The sequence below is a fragment of the Larus michahellis genome, chromosome 10, assembly GCF_964199755.1.
Source record: "Larus michahellis chromosome 10, bLarMic1.1, whole genome shotgun sequence".
NCBI classification, from domain to species: Eukaryota; Metazoa; Chordata; class Aves; order Charadriiformes; family Laridae; genus Larus; species Larus michahellis.
Genome location: NC_133905.1, coordinates 5,914,946 through 5,931,208, shown reverse-complemented (window position 1 = coordinate 5,931,208; position 16,263 = coordinate 5,914,946). Strand labels below are relative to the sequence as shown.

Below are 16,263 nucleotides of genomic sequence, written 5' to 3'. Positions count from 1 at the left end.
GGCCGGACGGCAGCGGGCAGGAGGCAAGAGGGAGGCACCGGACACAGGCAGCCGCTGTTCAGGGTTTTATTTGCAAGCGCGGCCACGCTACAGCCGTCCGCCGAGGGGACGGGACCCCCGGGCTGCAATGCCGGGGGGGCTGCGGAGCAGGACCGTGTCCCACCCTCCAGCCCCCGGCCCCTTGGCCGGTCACTAGCAGGTGGCGTAAGCGTTGGCCCTCTCCCGGATCTCTTCCAGCAGCCCCCAGACACGCTGCTCCAACGCCTGCAGTCGCGTTGCCTTCGCCGCCATCACCCGCTCGTTGGCCCCGAAGTGCTGCTCCAGCTCTGCAGGATGGGGGAACGGTCAGGGTGCAGCCCCCGGCCATGTCCCCAGCCTGTGTCACCCGTGGGGCTCCAGGTGGGACATGCCCAGGGGGACAAGGGGAGACACGTGTGGAGAAATGGGCACCGGGCGGCGTCAGGATGGCAGGGAATGCCCCCCACCACATGCTCCCCCCTCACCTTCCAGCTTCCTCTTGCTGCTGTTGGCCTTGTCCAGCAGGTCCCGGGCCTCCGCCGTCAGCCGTGTCACACGCTGCAGGGCACCGCCGGACACCCCGGCCAGCCCGCTCACCCGGCCCTTCAGCACCACGTAGCGCTGCGTCACCTGCGCCAGGTCCTGGTGGCACAAGGGCATGGCGAGGCTGAGCCCCCTCTGGCACCCCGTACCCCCTCGGTGCCACGCCACTTCCAGGCAGGGCCAGAAGTCACCTGGCTGAGCGTCCCTGAGGCGGCAGTGGCACGCTGCGCCCCCTCCTTGGCTTGCTGGGCCAAACGGCGGACATCCTGGCCCCGCTCCTGCAGGGTGGTGACGTGCTGTGCCAGCTCCCGCAGCCGCCGCTGTGCCCGAGACTCCTTCCCCTCCAGCGCCTGCAGCCTGCGCTCCGCCTGGACAGGCACGGGCACCGGTTGCCGGCAGGCACAGCGACCGCCGCCCCCACGGTGCCAGCCCCACCGCATTGGCCAACCCACAACACCGCCCCACACCATCCACGTCCCCCTGGCACAGCCCCACTACCCTTGGTGTCCCCATGGCATCAGCCTCGCTCTCCATGGCACCAACCCCGTTATTCCGAGTGCCCCCATGGCACTGACCCTGTTACTCCCAGTGACCCCATGGGACCGACCCCATTGCTCCAAGTGCCCCACGACACCTACTCCATTCCTCCCAGTGCACCCATAGCACCAACGCCATTATTCCCAGTGCTCCCACAGCACTGACCCTGTTGCCCCCAGCATGGCCCAAGCATCACCCCACTCCCTGGCCATGCCGGCGGCATTGTCCCTGCTCCCGCAGCCCCGGTGCCCCTCACCTCCTTGGCTCTGCTCTCAGCTGCCCGGATGGCATCCTTGGCACTCCGCAGGGCGCTCCCTGCTGCCGTCGCCTGCACCCGCGCTGCATCCAGTGCCCGCTGCGTCCCCACCAGCTCGTCCCTCACGCCCTCCGCTCGCTCCCTGCGGTGGCACGAGCAGCTCCAGCCCCTGACAGCACTGCGGGATGGACCCCCACCCCCTGCCCGCCACCACAACTCACCTGGCATCTTGTCCCTGTGCCAGCAGCCCCTGTGCTGCGGCCAGCCCCTGCGCCGTGCTGTTCAGCACAGCATCCACTCCCTCCAGCTGGCCAATGCTCTCCCGCATCTCCCGCAGCAGCTCCTGGATGCGGCCGGGGCTGCTGGGCAGGGAGATGTTCAGGACCTGCCGGGCCACCAGCTCGATGCTGCCCGGGTCGGCTCCCTCCTCTGCGGGGACACGGGAGCGGGGTGGGCTCCGGGTGGGCGCGCTGACCCACGCCATGCCCGTGCCCACCCCGTGCCGGCCCTACCTGCCAGGAAGGCCTTGATGCGTCGGATGAAGTCCCGCAGCTGGGATGTCGCCTTCTCCGCGCGGCTGCGGGCGGCCTGCGAGCGCCCCAGCGCCTCCTCCGCCCGGCTGCGCGCCCCCCGCGCCAGCTCCTGCACCTCCTGCGTCTGGGGGGGCACCGGGCTGAGCGGGGGGCATGGGGCGGCCCCAGGGAGGGTGCACGGGGGAACATGCATGGGGACAAGATGGGGACATGCAAGGGGGTGAAATGGGGTGTGCAAAGGGACACAAGGGGGGTTATGCAAGGGGGCATGAAGGGGTGTGCAACAGGGTAGAAGGGGGCACGGAAGAGGTATGTAAGGGGACATAAAGGGGGTCTGCAAGGGGGTGCAACAGCGGCCCAAGGGGACACACAAGTGGCACAAGGGGCATCTGTGAAGGGGCTTAAGAGGGACATACAGGGGGACATGCTTGGAGGCATGGAAAGGTCACAAGAGGGACATACAAGGGGACATGCAAGGGGGCATGGAAAAGGCATAAGTGGGACATGGAAAGGGACACCAAAGTAGCATGGAAAGGGCACAAGCAGGACACAGAAGGGGACACAAGGGGACCCCAAAAAGCGTCAATGGAGCCACCACCCCTACCTTCTGTGCCACAACACCCAGCTGACCCAATGCCTCCTCCAGCTGCTCTGAGGTGTTACGGGCGCTGCTCAGGGCTCGAGCCGAGACGGGCAGTGCCCCCGCACACCCCATGCCACCGCAATGTCGTGTCCCTGTGCCGTTCCGGCACAAGGCTCCTCCACAAGGCGCTTCCTCGCAGCTCCGGTCCCCAGGAGCCCCACAAATCTGCAGCGATGCCAGTGGTGGGGATGTCAGCTCAACACTGCGTGGGGGGGAGATCCCCATGTGCCTATTTGCCCCTCACTGGTCCCACTCTCACCTTCTCATTGATTCTGGTGATGCTGAGTCCCATCACCCGTTTCTGCGCCTCCCGCAAGGATTTCCGCGCCGCGGCGGTGCCACGGCGGAAAGCGTCGCCCCGCTGCCGCAGCACCCGCTCGGCCGCCCGCCTCGTCACCCGTGCCTCGCTCAGCTCACCGGCTGTGCCATTGGCCACCGCCTCCGCCTGCCGCGAGTCCTCCGCCGATCCCAGGATGCTGCGGTAAGACTCTGCGGGTGCCCGTGTCAGGGTGCAGCCAAGATGGTTGCCACTGAAGCCCCCAGTCCTTGCCGGACGCTCTTACCGCTGAATCCGGCCGCTGCCACGGTGCCGAGGAGGATTTGGAGGTGGGAGGCGGTTCGGTTGAGACCCCCCAGCTCGTGGCTCAGCCCAGCCAGCCGGTCGCAGTGCCGCACATCTGCCTGTGCCAGCTGATCCAGATGTTGCTCCAGCTCTTGGACCTGCTTCCAGAAGTCATCCAGCTCCGTCCTTTGGTGTGGAGAAAAGGGGTCTCAAGCCTTTTTGGGTGACAAGAGGGGGTTCCCCCCCCCACCCCAGCCCACGATGAGCACTTGCCTGGTGCCATCCAGCCGCCCAGGCAGCCCATTGAGGAGGGGGCCACTGGGGCTGCCCCCCTCGCCCAGAAGCTGCTCCACGCGCCCCAGGGCCTCCTCCAGTGCCCGCAGGCGGCGGGGGCTGAGTGTGGGCATGGACCCCCCTTCCCGCAGCGCCCGCGCCTGCTCCCCAAGACGCCGCAGCCTGTCCTGCAGGCTGCCCAGGGCCGGGTCCCAGCGCCCGAAGCAGGGGTGGCAGGGCGAGCAGCGGGGGAAGGCCTCCTGGTAGCCCCGCTGGCAGCGGTCACAGCGCAGCCCCCCGAAGCCCGGCCGGCACTGGCACTGCCCGCTGGCCTGCTCGCACTGCGGGCTCTCAGCGCCCAGCGGCTCGCACTCGCAGGCTGCAGAGACAGGCGGTGGTGTGTCCCCGCCTCCCCAGGGACTCCCGTGTCCCCAAAGTGCCACCATGTCCCCAGCGTCCCACTGTGCCCCCCTGCATCTCCAGGGTTCCACCATGTAGCCAGGGTCGCCTATGTCCCCACAATCCCACCATGTACCCAGGGTCCCGTGAGTCTCCCCTGTCCCCAGAGACCCATCACATCCCCAAGGTCTTCATGTCTCCAGCATCCCACACATCCTTCCATGCCCCACAGCATCCCACTGTGTCTCCAGGCTCCCTCCATGTCCCCAGGGTCCCATGCTGTCCCCAGCATCCTGCTATGGGTCCACGATCCCCCATGCCCAAAAGGTCTCGCCACGTCCCCATGATCTCACCATGTCCCCAGGATGTCCTGGGTCCTCAGAGTCCCCTGTGTCCCCAGTGTCTCCCCAGGGCTCCCATGTTGAGAGTCCCACTGTGTCCCCAGGGTCCCACCATGTCCCCAGGCCCCCCCATGTCTCTAGGGTCCCACCATGCACCCAGGGTCCCTCAATGAGCCCCTCTTTCCCCAAGACCTCCCATTCCCTGGGGTTCCCATGTTCCCAGACACCCCACGTCCCCAGAGCCTCTGCACCCCGCCTTGTCCCTGTGCCGTGTCCCCACCTCGGCACTCCCGCTCGGGGTCTCCCCAGTGATGCTCCTGGCACTGGGAGCAGATGCGGCCCCCGAAGCCGGGTCGACACTGGCACTGCCCCGTCACCTGCAACGAGAGTGGCATGCTCAGCTGGGCGGCTCACCGGGCATCGGGAGGGCAGCGGAGCCATGCCAGTGTGCTGGGGGGGCTCACCGCATCGCAGGCGGGGTGCAGGGCACGCGTGGGGTGGCAGCCACAGGGCTCGCAGCCCCCCAGCTCCCCCAGGCTCCAGAAGTGGGGTGCGCAGCGGTCGCAGCTCTTGCCCATCACGTTGGGCCGGCAGGCACAGGCGCCCGTGCCACGGTCACAGGCGCAGGCACCGGCGGTGCAGTGGGAGACCAGGGTCCCCCGTGGGTCGCAGCTGCAGCCTGCGGGAGGGTGGGTAAACACATGGGGCTCAGCCCGTACCCCCCTCACCCAGGTGATGCCCTCCTGGCAGCTGGCCCCAGCTCCACCCCCTGCCTGGCCCCGAACCCATGCACAGTCCAAAAACCCCAGATCCCAACATCCCTGTCCCCTGCCCAGCCTTGACCCCGGGAACAGCCCCAAGCCCCCCCGACAGCCCCAAACCCCACCCCCCCAACACCCCCAAACCCCACTTGTCCCTGACCCCACCTAGCCCCAAACCCCCCGACACCCCAAACCCTGCCCAACCCAACGCCCCTCCCCAACCCCAAGGCAGCCCCGAGCCTCACCCCCACCCTGAGCCCTTGCATTGCCCCAAACCCCCTGCACATGCCCGAACCCTCGCACAGCCCCAGCACCGGCACGGCCCCCCCTGCCCCGCTCACGCCGGCAGCTGCGCTGCAGGGCATTGCCGTAGTAGCCAGGCTGGCAGTGGGCGCAGTGGGGCCCGGCGGTGTGGTACAGGCAGCGCAGGCAGTGCCCCGTGCGCGGGTCGCAGGCCCCCGGGTCGCTGGCGTCGATGTTGTTGTTGCACTGGCAGGGCCGGCACGCGCCCCCCTCCATCTCTGGCATCCCGAAATAGCCGGGGGAGCAGCGGTCGCAGCGGGGCCCTGCAGGGAGGATGAGGGGGGGCATGGGTGCCGGGGGTACCGCAGCCCCGGTGCTGGGGGTCCCCACTGCACAGCGCCTGCTCTGCCCCTCACCGGCGTATCCGGGCGCACAGAGGCAGACGATGTGGTGGGTCTCCTCGTCGGCGTGGCAGGCGCTCCCGTGGTAGTGCCGTGTGCCAGGGTAGCCGGGGCAGGGGCAGGGCCGGCACTGCTGCCCCGAGCCCAGCACTGGGTCCCCATAGTAACCGTCCTGGCACCTGCGGGGATGAGGGGTGAGTGCCCTGGGGGTCCGTCCCATCCTATCCATCATATCCCATCCCACCATTCCATCTCGTCCATGTCATGTCATGCCATGCCATGTCATGCTATGCTATCTCATCTCGTCTTGTCTCATCTCATCCATCCCATCATACCCTATCCCACTATTCCATCCAATCTCACCCCATCATATCCCATCCCACCATCCCATCTCATCCCATCCTATCATATTCCATCCCATCATCTCATCTCATCCATCCCATTCCATCATATCCCATCCCACCATCCCATCTCATCCCATCCTATCATATTCCATCCCATCACCTCATCTCATCCATCCCATTCCATCATATCCCATCCCACCATCCCATCTCATCCGCCCCTTCCCATCCTATTCCGTCTCATTGTATCTATCCCATCCCACCCCATCCCATCCATGCCACGCCGTGCTGTCCCATCTCCTCCCCTCCCACCAGGCTCACCGCTCGCAGTGCCGGCCGGCAGTGTGGTCGCGGCAGTGCAGGCAGCTGCCCGTCCGGGGGTCGCACTCCTCGGCGTGCCCGTTGCACTGGCAGGGCCGGCAGGCGGGGAAGCCCCAGTGGCCAGGCTGGCACTGGTCACACTGCCGGCCCACAGCGCCGTGCTGGCACCGGCACTGCCCACTCACCGCATCGCACAGCTGTGACACCGAGCCCTCCGGGGAGCAGGCGCAGGCTGTGGAACGGCACGGCTTGGGTCAGGAACATGAGTGCAGGGATACAGGGATGGACGGACAGACAGATGGAGGACCGGCACTCAGGGCATGCCCAACCCACGGGCTACGGCATAGTGGACACACAGGTAGGCAGATGGACGGGCGGATGGACAGATGAGTGAGTGCAAGGTAGGGAAGTGCCCACCCCAGGCTGGAGCACAGGACTCGGGTGGGTGGATGGATGGATGGAAGGATGGATGGATGGATGGATGGATGGATGGATGGATGGATGGATGGATGGAAAGACAGATGGACAGAAGAGGAAATAGGACCCAACCTACAGGCTGTAGGACAGCAGGGCTGAGATGGACAACACGCATGGACAGAGATGGACAACACGCATGGACAGATGGACAGACAGACAAGTGAACAAGCAGATCGGAAGCAAATGGGGCTCTGACAGCTGGATGGACAGACAGACAGGAGGGACAGGGATGCCCGGCAGGCGCAGATCCCGCTACTCACGGCTGCAGCCCAGGGGCCCGAAGCCGTAGCTGCCTGGGGCGCAGTGGTCGCAGCGCCGGCCGAGGACGTGGGGCTTGCACTCGCACTGCCCTCCCTGCACCTGGCACTCGCTGCTGCGGGAGCCCTGCGGGTCGCACTGGCAGGCTGTGGGCAGCAGGACCAGTGTGGGGCTGGGACTGCTCTGCCCGCCCCCTGCCCGACCCCACCGTGGGCACGGCCTCATCCCGACCCACTGCACCGAGTACCTCTCCCACCCTGCCATGGGCACAGCCCCATCCTGACCCACTGCAATGAGCATGCGCTCATCCCAACCCACTGCACCGGGTACCCCTGCCCAACCCTCCAATGGGCATGGTCTCATCCCAACCCACTGCCCCAGGTACCCCGACGCCCCCCCTGCCACGGGCATGTCCCCATCCTGACCCATCAGCCACACCTGACCACCTGCCGTGGTCACGGTCCCATCCCAACCCACGGCTCCACCCTCGCCCACCGCCCCAGGCATGTCCCCCAACCCCGGCAGGGTGCTCCCCACTCACGCAGCGCCCCGCCATGCAGCAGGGCTGAGACGCTGCAGACCAGGCGGGCACAAGCCTGGGCCAGGGGGGATGGGGGGGCCATGCGAAACGCCTCCAGGCACCGGTACCGCTCCAGCTCCTCCTGGCGCGCTGCCGCCGCCGCCTCAGCCCCATGGAAGCCAGGCAGCTCCGACACCCGCGGCAGGAGCACCAGCTGCAACAAGCAACGGGAGGGGGAGAGGTGGGACCTGGTCCCCACTCCCAGGCTGGATCCATCTGCCCCAGCCCTGCCGGAGGTTCAACTGCCCTGGTCCCAGCAACAGCCCCAGACCCATAGACATCCCCAACCCCATCAGCATGCCCAGCCCCACAGATATGCCCATCCAAATTGCCATCCCCACAGGCATGCTTATCCCTACCCACTTTGACATCCCCAAGACCAGCCTCAACTCCATAACCATCACCAGCCCCACTCATATCTCCAACCTCATCCATGTCCCCATCCCCATTCCTATCCCCACACCATCAATGTCTCCATCCCCCTTCCCTTTCCCATCCCCATCCACCTTCCCATCCCCATCCCTATCTGCTTTCCCATCCCCATTCCTCTCCCCATCAACATCCCCATCTCCATTCCCTTTCCCAATCCACTTTCCCATCCCCATCCCCTTCCTCATTCCCATTCCCACCACACACGAAGCCCCAGCGCGGGGCTGCTGCCCACCCCAGCCCATAGTCCCCCGTCCCCGCCCATCACCCCACCCCTGCTGAGCCCCAGATGTGGGGTGCAGCGGGATGCCCCTCACCGAGTCAATGAGGATGAAGGCACCAGGGTGGCGCTGGGTGACGCCAGCCCGTTGAAGCCGCATGGTCACCTCGTAGGGGGTGCTGGGCTCGAAGCAGAAGGGCCGGGACAGCAGCACGTACCTGTGCAGAGGCAGGCGTCAGGACACAGGCACGACAGAGCCATAGGGACAGCCAGGGGACAGCAGTAGCAGCCAGCCACCTTCCTTGTCCCTGTCCCCATCCCCATCCCCGTCCCTTGCCTGTGTGGCAGGACTGTCCCTGTTTCCATCCCATCCCCATCCCTGAGTTTTGGGAGCGTGGCAGGGCTGTCCTTGTCCCTGTCCTGTCCTGATCCCTGTCCCCATCTGCACCCTGTCCCCATCTGCACCCCATCCCCATCCCATCCCCATCCCATCATCATTCCATCCCATTCCCATCCTCATTCCATCCCCATCCCACCAAACCCCCATCCCATCCCATCCCATCCCCACCCTGTCCCACCTCTGGCTGTGGGGCAGGCTCTCACGGTACATCTGCTCGGAGGGCAGCAGGTTCCCGCAGCGAGGGCTGGTGGGGAGCACCCGGGAGCCGACGCTGACCACAGCCTCCCAATCCTCGGTCGACTGCAGTGACAGGCGAGACGGTGTCAGGGCTGTGCCATGCCGTGACGTACATGCCAGGTCCATGTCCATGGCTGCACTCACCTCGGGCTCGTAGCGTAGCAGCAGCTCGTAGTCCATGGGGTAGGGCACGTTGTCCACGCGGAAGGTCAGGCCAGCCCCGTCCCGCACCCGGGCGAACCCCGAGCCCGTCCATGTCACCATGCGCCCAACGCCGTCCCGCACCACCTCCTCCACATCCGGCTGGGCAGGGCACCGGCACGGCTTGGCCCCGGCTCCACCGGTCCTGCCTCCCCGCTGCCCCTGCCCCACAGCGCCCACCGTGCCCTGCCCCGTGCCCCATCCCACCCCCCGGAGCTCACCTTGGGGGGCTGCTGGCGGTTACGGCGCGAGGGGGCACGGGGCTGGGGGGGACGTGGGGGGCTGCGCTGGTGCCGTGGGCGCCCCTTCCGCCCCCCTGGCTCCCCTGTGTCGTACTCCAGGCAGTCCTGGGGCACCTCTGCCCGGATGGCACCCTGCGGGGATGGGTGGCCATGCACAGGGACAGCCACATGCAGGACAGGGTGACAGCCATGCATGGAGCACGGTGCATGGTGACAGCCATGCATGGAGCACGGTCCATGGTGACAGCCATGCACAAGCCTGGGCTGGGGGCGCAGGGACCCCCCCAGGAGACTCACCGGGAGCTGGGGGTGATCATGGCTGTGGCCAGTGGCCTGCTCGGCCTCGTAGGTGTAGTAGTCGAGGGGGGCACAGAAGAAGCCGGGCTGCACCTGGTCGCACTGCCGCCCCATGAGGTGGGGACGGCAGGGACAAGCCCCGTCCTCCATGGAGCACCTGGGGGTGACCGGCTTGTTCCTCTGTCCGTGCATCTGCCTGGCTCTGTCCTCACCCATCCATCCTTCCCTCCCTCTCCACATCCCTCCCTCCATCCATGTCCCCATCCTTCAATCTCCACAGAGATCCCTCCCTCATCTCACCCTCCCTCTCTTCATCCGAGCCCCCTCTCTCCCCAGCCATGTCCCCATCCCTCCACCGATGTCCCTATCCCTCCCTCCCACCATGCTTGACCCCCAGCCTTGCCCCCACTCCCGCCCCCCAGATCCCATGCCCCGCCGGGTGCTGTGCTTGACCCCACCGGTTGTTGTAGGCTCCCCCAAAGTCACAGGCACAGGGCCGGCAGCCCCCCACGTCGTAGCTCAGGCCCCAGAACTCAGGCTGCAGTGAGAAGAGGGGGGGAACGTGGGGCAGGTGTGGAGCCAGCCCGGCCCTGGGGCTTGCCGTGGGGCTGGGGCCACAGACCATGGTGTGGGGCAGACTGTGGCACTCACCACGCACTCGCTGCAGGAGCGCCCGGCCACGAAGCGTTTGCAGTAGCAGTCCCCGCTGATAGGGTCGCAGGGGGAGCTGCCCGCCACCGTGCCCCGTGGGTCACATCTGCATGCTGCCCCCCCCCATGCACCCCGGAATGTGAGGGGCTGCCTTGTGGCACTGCAGCCCATGGACTTCATGGCCCTCCCTCCCCATCCCATGTCCCTCCATCCCTCAACCCCTTCATCCCTGTCTCTCTCTCCCCATTCCTCCTTCTGCATCCCTCCATCCCGCATCCCTCCATCCCATCTCCCTCCATCCTCATCCCTCCATCCCACATCTCTGCATCCTCATCCATCAGCATCCCTCCATTCCACGTCTGTGCATCCCATATACCTCTATCTCCATATCCCTCCATCCCACCTCCCTCCATCACCATCCCTCCATCACCATCCCTCTCTCTCATATCCCTCTATCCCCATCCCTCCATCCCACATCCTTCCATCGTCATCCCACCATTACCATCCCTCCATCCCATACCCCTCTGTCTCCATCCCTCTATCCCCATCCCTCCACCCCACATCCTCCCGTGCCCATCCCTGTGTCCCAGCTCACGCTGGCAGCCCTGCGGGTCGCCATGGCTGAGGCCGTAGGCGCCGTGCCGGCAGCGGTCACAGCGAGGACCGGCCACGTTCTCCTTGCAGCGGCACTGCCCCGCAATCATGCCCAGCGCCACGTCTGTGTGCCCATCGCAGGCGCCTCCGTCCAGCGAGCCCGCCGGGTCACAGTCACACGCTGCGGGGAGAGAGAGAGAGACCGCGGGGACCTGGGGCTGCTGGCCACCAGGAGCCATGAGGCTGGGGTGGTGGCACCGGGAGCCATGGGGCCAGGACAAGCCATAGGGATGGGGTCCTGTGGCACTCACGGGCGCAGGCGGTGGGGGAGCGGATGTCGGAGCGGGGGTGCCGGTAGTAGAAGGGCTTGCAGAGGTGGCAGCGGCGACCCATGGTGTTGTGCTGGCAGCCGTCGCACACAGCCCCGCTGGTGTTCCCCGTGGCCAGGTAGACAGCCATGTCGAAGTGGCACCGCTGCGAGTGCTCGTTGCAGTCGCAGCCTGCAGGGATGGCACCATGGCACGGCATGTGGCACCCCAACTCCCCGCCTGGCAGCACCCCCACCCCAAACCTGGGGATGCAGCTCCTTGATCCCAACCCCTCAAGCCCCAGCCTGCAGAGCCCCCATCCCACACCCCAGCAGGATGCACCCTAAACACCACCCCACCCCCCCCAAAGTGCAGCCTGCAGCACCCTGACCCCCCCCAAACCCCAGCCCCACCTGCAGCACCCCCAACCCCAAAGCATGGCATGCAGGATGCTCAACCCCCCAGCCCCAAGCCGCCAGGATGCTGAACCCTCCGCACACAACATGCAGGACCCCAAAATCCTCAAGCACAACATGCAGGACCCCCATTCCCCCAACCCAGCATGCGGGACGCCAAGCCCTCAGGCACAGCGTGGTGCTGGTGGCACGGCATGTGGCACCCCAATTCCCCGCCTGGCAGCACCCCCACTGCCAAACCTCCCCAGCCCTCACCGCCCCCTCACTCCGGTATGCAGCACCCCAACCCCAAACCCCCCCAAACCACAGCCGGCAGCACACAAGACCCCCCAAAGCCACTCTGCAGGAGGCCACTCCCACCCAACCACATCCCAGCAGGCAGCACCCCAAAACCCCACGCACAACGCAGCCCGCCAGCCCCGGCACCGGGATCTCCATGCCAGGAGACGGAGCTGGTGCCGGCGCGGGGCACTCACGGCGGCAGGCGTTGGTGCTGGAGCCCTCGGCCGGGCGCCAGGGCAGGTCGTGGTAGAAGTCCTCGCAGCGCTCGCAGTTCAGCCCCTGCGTGTGGTGCTCGCAGACGCAGCGCCCATGGATCTGGAGGGGGAGAGCACCTGGCTCAGCACGGCCGGTAGGTGCCACCGTGCCATGCCGGCGGTTGCGTGCGCCTCACCATGCCGGGGATGGAGGATGTCGGGACACCGGGTGCCGGGGCGCAGTGGGCGGCGTGGCCGTGGCAGAAGCAGCTCCCGCGCAGCACCAGCTCATCCACAGCGTAGTAGTACTTGTGCAGCACCTCCCGCCGCGTGTCCAGCAGGTTGTCGCCCAGCGTGTGCAGCTTGGTGAGGTTCACCCGCAGGTTGGTGACGCGCAGCAGGTCTGGGGGAGGGCGAGGTGGCACCATCAGCACCCATCCCACAGCCCACGGCACCGCCGCCCCGGCACCCCCAGCCACGCACCCTGGATGGATGGGCTGTAGGGATCCGCCACAGGGATGGAGGGGTCCAGCACCTTGAAGATGACCTGGGGGGAAGAAGAGGTGGGTGAGCCCAGACCCCCCGGATCCCCGAGCCCCAGTCTGCGCTGCCCTGGCCCCACGCACCTCCCCGTGGCTGGAGGGCTCGATCTCGGAGTAGCGCTGGTCACACAGCACCTCATCCACCAGCCCTGAGGGCTGGACGGGGACACCGGGGAAGAGCTTGGAGCAGTTGTAGGCGAAGTAGCGGTAGACCTTCCAGCTGCGCCCGAAGTCGGCTGAGCGCTCCACCAGCATGGCCGCGGGGCGGAAGGTCTGCAGGACACCCAGATGGGATAGGGGGCCAGCCCCACAGCCCCCACGGGTCTGTCCCATCCCATCCCACACCATCCCAGGCACCCATGTGCTGGGACCAACCTTAAACTTCATGATGAGGTGGGTGAAGTGGAACTCTCCCTCCAGGTCCAGGCGGATGCTGACATGCTCCACGCCTAGGGGATACAGAGGGGTGATGTGTGAGGCTGGGCAAGACCCCTCCGGGCCCCATGGCCACGCAGCCCCAAGGCACACACAGCTGGGGGCAATCCCGCTGCCACCCCGGCCTCACCGTTCTCCGACTGCCACCACGTCCGCTGGCCATGGGGGCCGCTCAGGTAGATGACGTTCTCGATGCGGTGGCTCTCGAGCAGGGATGGGTCCCGCGAGTCGCAGGTGAAGCATTTCTCCGAGTCCTGTGTCGGGCAGCGGCACTGTCAGCGACGGGCAGCTGGAGGCTGCACCGGTGCCCGGTGCCAGGGCCGTGCCGGGGACGGGTGGGCTCACCTGGAGGTGGCTGACGATGCAGTACTCCTGGGGCCCGTCCAGCCCGCAGGTGGAGGTGGCACTCAGGCTGGGGGCTCGCCCCACCAGCAGGTTCCCGGTGGCCGGGTAGCAGCTGCCGCGGGCGCAGCCGTGGCTCAGGTCAGGCTCCTGCCAGCCCCCTGCTGCTGGCACCCCCGCTGCAGAGAGCACGAGGGCAGGGGCTGGAGCTGTGCCAGGGTCCCCGGGCACCCCCTGCCCCCCCATGCCCCCCAGATGCCTGCCCAGCACCCACCCCACCCCCAGCCATCCCGGCGCATCCCGTCACATCCCTGCATCCCGACCCACTGATGCAGCATGAAGCTCCGTGACCCGGAAAGGTGCTGGCAGCGGTGCCGGGGCCTCGTGACCAGGGGGCAGGGAGAGGGGCGGGGTGGGCAACGGGGGCAAGCGGGGGGCTGGCATCCACAGGGCCGGAGGGGCCAGGCAGGGGGGTGGCTGCCTGTGCTCCTGAGGGGGCGGGCAGGTCCCGGGGTGCCGAGTGGTGCCGGGGGGAACCAGGAGCCAGGTCAGGCGCTCGCTAATCCCACCGGGGCTCAGCACAGCCCGGATTCCCCCCTGGGATTTGTGGCGGTCAGGCCCTGGCTGCTGCCAGCCGGGGAGCATCGCCTTCGCCACCACGCTCCACCCGGGCTGGGGTCCCAGGGCCACTGCGGCCCCCAGCACTGCAGGTACACAGCGTGCCCCACTGAGGCCAGCGCTTACCCAGGAGGAGAGCAAGTGCCAGGAGGTCCATGGACAGCCACCGGCTCTGCCTGGGGGGACACGAAGATGACGCTGCGGCAGGGTGCGGGGTACGGCACAGGGCGGCCAGAGACTGGCCTCTCCCGGCTCCGGCACGGCCATGAACCCCGGCGCACACCCAGCCAGCTCCGGCATAGTGGTGCACCCCGGGGACAGCAGTGGGAAGCAGGGTTGGGTGGGGAAGTCGTGTCCAAAAGTCCCCTGGGGTGTCACCCAGTGCCCACCCCCATGGCTGTGCCCTCCACCACGGCAGGGGGCTGCGGCACACAGACCCCGGCGAACGGCCATGCCCCAGACCTGGTACCAGCTGTGCCGTGCCCCCTCCTGCCCCACTCAGGTCGGATCCATCCCTTCGAGTGTCACCGGTGTCCCTGGGGGGCCCCAGCACCGGGCCAGGGCCAGGCAGGGAGGGGAGCCAGGAGCACCGGAGCCGGCTGGGCGAGGGCGTCCCTGCGGCTGGCCGGGGTCCCGCTGTTAAATTTAGGCTGGAACAGCCTTTTGTGCTTCCTTTTCTCCTGGTACCGCCCGCTCCCAGCCTCGCAAGCGCTGGATCAAAGCCTGGCCCCGGCGCTGCCCAAACACATCTTTCCTGTCCCCGCGCAGGAGCCAGCCGGGGGCAGGGGGGCTCGGGGCAGCGGGGGGAGACGCCACCCTGCCCAGCCACCAGCCCCGCTCGAAGCCAGGCCAAGGCGGCGAATGAGGCGGTGCGGGACCGCGTGTTGGCGTCAGGGGTCCCCGAGCCCCGCAAGCCCCCGGTACCTGGCGTCCTGCGGCGTCCGGCGGGGCCGAGGCCGGGGGCGATGGCGGGACCCGCTGCCCCCCGGGCTGGGCGTGCAGAAATGAGCCGGGGCGAGGGCGGCGATGGGATGGCGGCGGCCCCCCTTCCCCGCGCACACACACACACAATTCTTATTCAAATGGGCTGCCCGCTGAAAGGGACGGCGGTCTCCAGGCTACGGGAATGTCACTGCCGATTCCTTCTGCCTGGAGGCCCCCGCTGCCCGCCTGCCCACGGGGGCCAGGCTGGCCAGGCGTCGGCAGCCCGGGCACGCCCCGGCCCCCGGGCGGCACGGCGGGCCCCGCTGGCGAACAAAAGGGCGGCATGGCGGGACAGGCACCCGAGGCCAGCATGGCTGCGCGGGGGGCTGCGGCACCGCTTCGTGCCCCATGGTGGAGGTACTTGTACGGCTTGGCCACAGGGAGCCCGTCCGGTCACAGCCACGGTGCCGCCGGCTGGGCACGTTCCTCCCGAGGGACGCAGCCCTCCCCACCACCACGGCTCCCGGGGCAAAGTCCAGCAGGCGCCGGCCCTGGGAAGCGCACCGCGGGCACGGGGGGGACCCAGCCTGTCCCTGTTGAGGGACCCCACCGCCCCTTCCTTGTGTGCCGCCTTGTGCCGGCTGCCGGCACCTGGCCTGTGCCAAGGGCTGTGCCCTGTGCCAAGGGCCGTGCCGTGGCCGGGGCTGTGCCATGCTCGGGGCTGTGCGTGCTCGGGGGTCCCTGCCGGCATGCCAGCTCCTACCTGTGCCCGTGGGGCCCAGCGCGCCAGGCAGGTGGTGGTGGCCCAGGTGGGCTGCGAAGTCGGCCAGTCAGCCCCGCTTGGCTCGGGCTTGACTCGGCTGCTGTTCCTGGAGGAGGGCGGCCGGCGCCTGTCTCCTCCTCCCGCAGCCGTGCCAGGCGAGGGGAGGGACCTGCCCGCACCGAGCTTTAGCCAAGGTGAGGCAGAGGCCAGGTACAAGCCGGCGGTGGCCCGCGCGTGGCATGGTGGTGTCCCATGCCCGGGCTGGGTGGGAGCTGGCACACGGCATCCCCTCAGGGCTGCCGTGCCCAGCCGTGCGGCACGTGGGGCCGCCGAGGCAGGCAGCCCGGCCGGGACTCGCCCTGCGCCGCGTGGGCTCGTCTGCCTCTTCAGGGCACGTCTCCAGCAGTAGTGCCGGGAGCCCCGGAGCAGCACGGCTGCCAGCCACACTCCCTCGGCACCCGTGCTGGATGGATCCTGCTCCCCTCCCGTGCTAGCACCGTGGGCACCACCATGCCCCAAGCCAGGGCCCCACTCACCCCATGCCGGTCGGTGCTGTCTGGGATCCTTTAGACCGGCTGTGCCGGGCACTGAGCTGGCAGCCCCGGAGCCCTGCGGGGAGCACGGTCGTGAGCCAGGGCCAGGCTTGACAGAGACCTCATGGTCACACAGGGATGATGCCTT

General features: G+C 67.9%; 1 protein-coding gene across 4 annotated transcripts; it reads right to left on the bottom strand.

The window, feature by feature from the left end:
- Positions 1-52: 52 nt before the first annotated feature.
- LOC141749240 (laminin subunit beta-2-like) lies at positions 53-15,688 on the bottom strand. 4 transcript variants are annotated; one of them, XM_074602460.1, is made up of 35 exons: positions 14,820-14,945; positions 14,022-14,071; positions 13,281-13,456; positions 13,066-13,189; positions 12,876-12,949; positions 12,585-12,773; positions 12,442-12,505; positions 12,156-12,361; positions 11,959-12,079; positions 11,070-11,258; positions 10,760-10,939; positions 10,165-10,277; positions 9,972-10,051; positions 9,514-9,670; positions 9,196-9,348; positions 8,918-9,076; positions 8,715-8,836; positions 8,234-8,354; positions 7,449-7,641; positions 6,910-7,053; positions 6,173-6,404; positions 5,526-5,689; positions 5,208-5,432; positions 4,570-4,784; positions 4,386-4,482; positions 3,366-3,744; positions 3,094-3,278; positions 2,790-3,019; positions 2,492-2,695; positions 1,867-2,011; positions 1,576-1,783; positions 1,355-1,496; positions 753-929; positions 504-660; positions 53-326 (listed from the first exon to the last, which is right to left on the bottom strand). In XM_074602460.1, the coding sequence occupies exons 2-35, from the start codon at positions 14,050-14,052 to the stop codon at positions 193-195; spliced, it is 5,490 nt and encodes a 1,829-aa protein (XP_074458561.1). In that variant the 5' UTR covers positions 14,053-14,071; positions 14,820-14,945; the 3' UTR covers positions 53-192. The 4 variants fall into 4 exon arrangements, with proteins under 4 accessions (XP_074458561.1, XP_074458560.1, XP_074458557.1 ...); XM_074602459.1 differs by lacking the exon at positions 14,820-14,945 and adding an exon at positions 15,583-15,688 and having other exon boundaries at positions 9,196-9,670; XM_074602456.1 differs by having other exon boundaries at positions 9,196-9,670.
- Between the last annotated feature and the right edge of the window lie 575 nt (positions 15,689-16,263).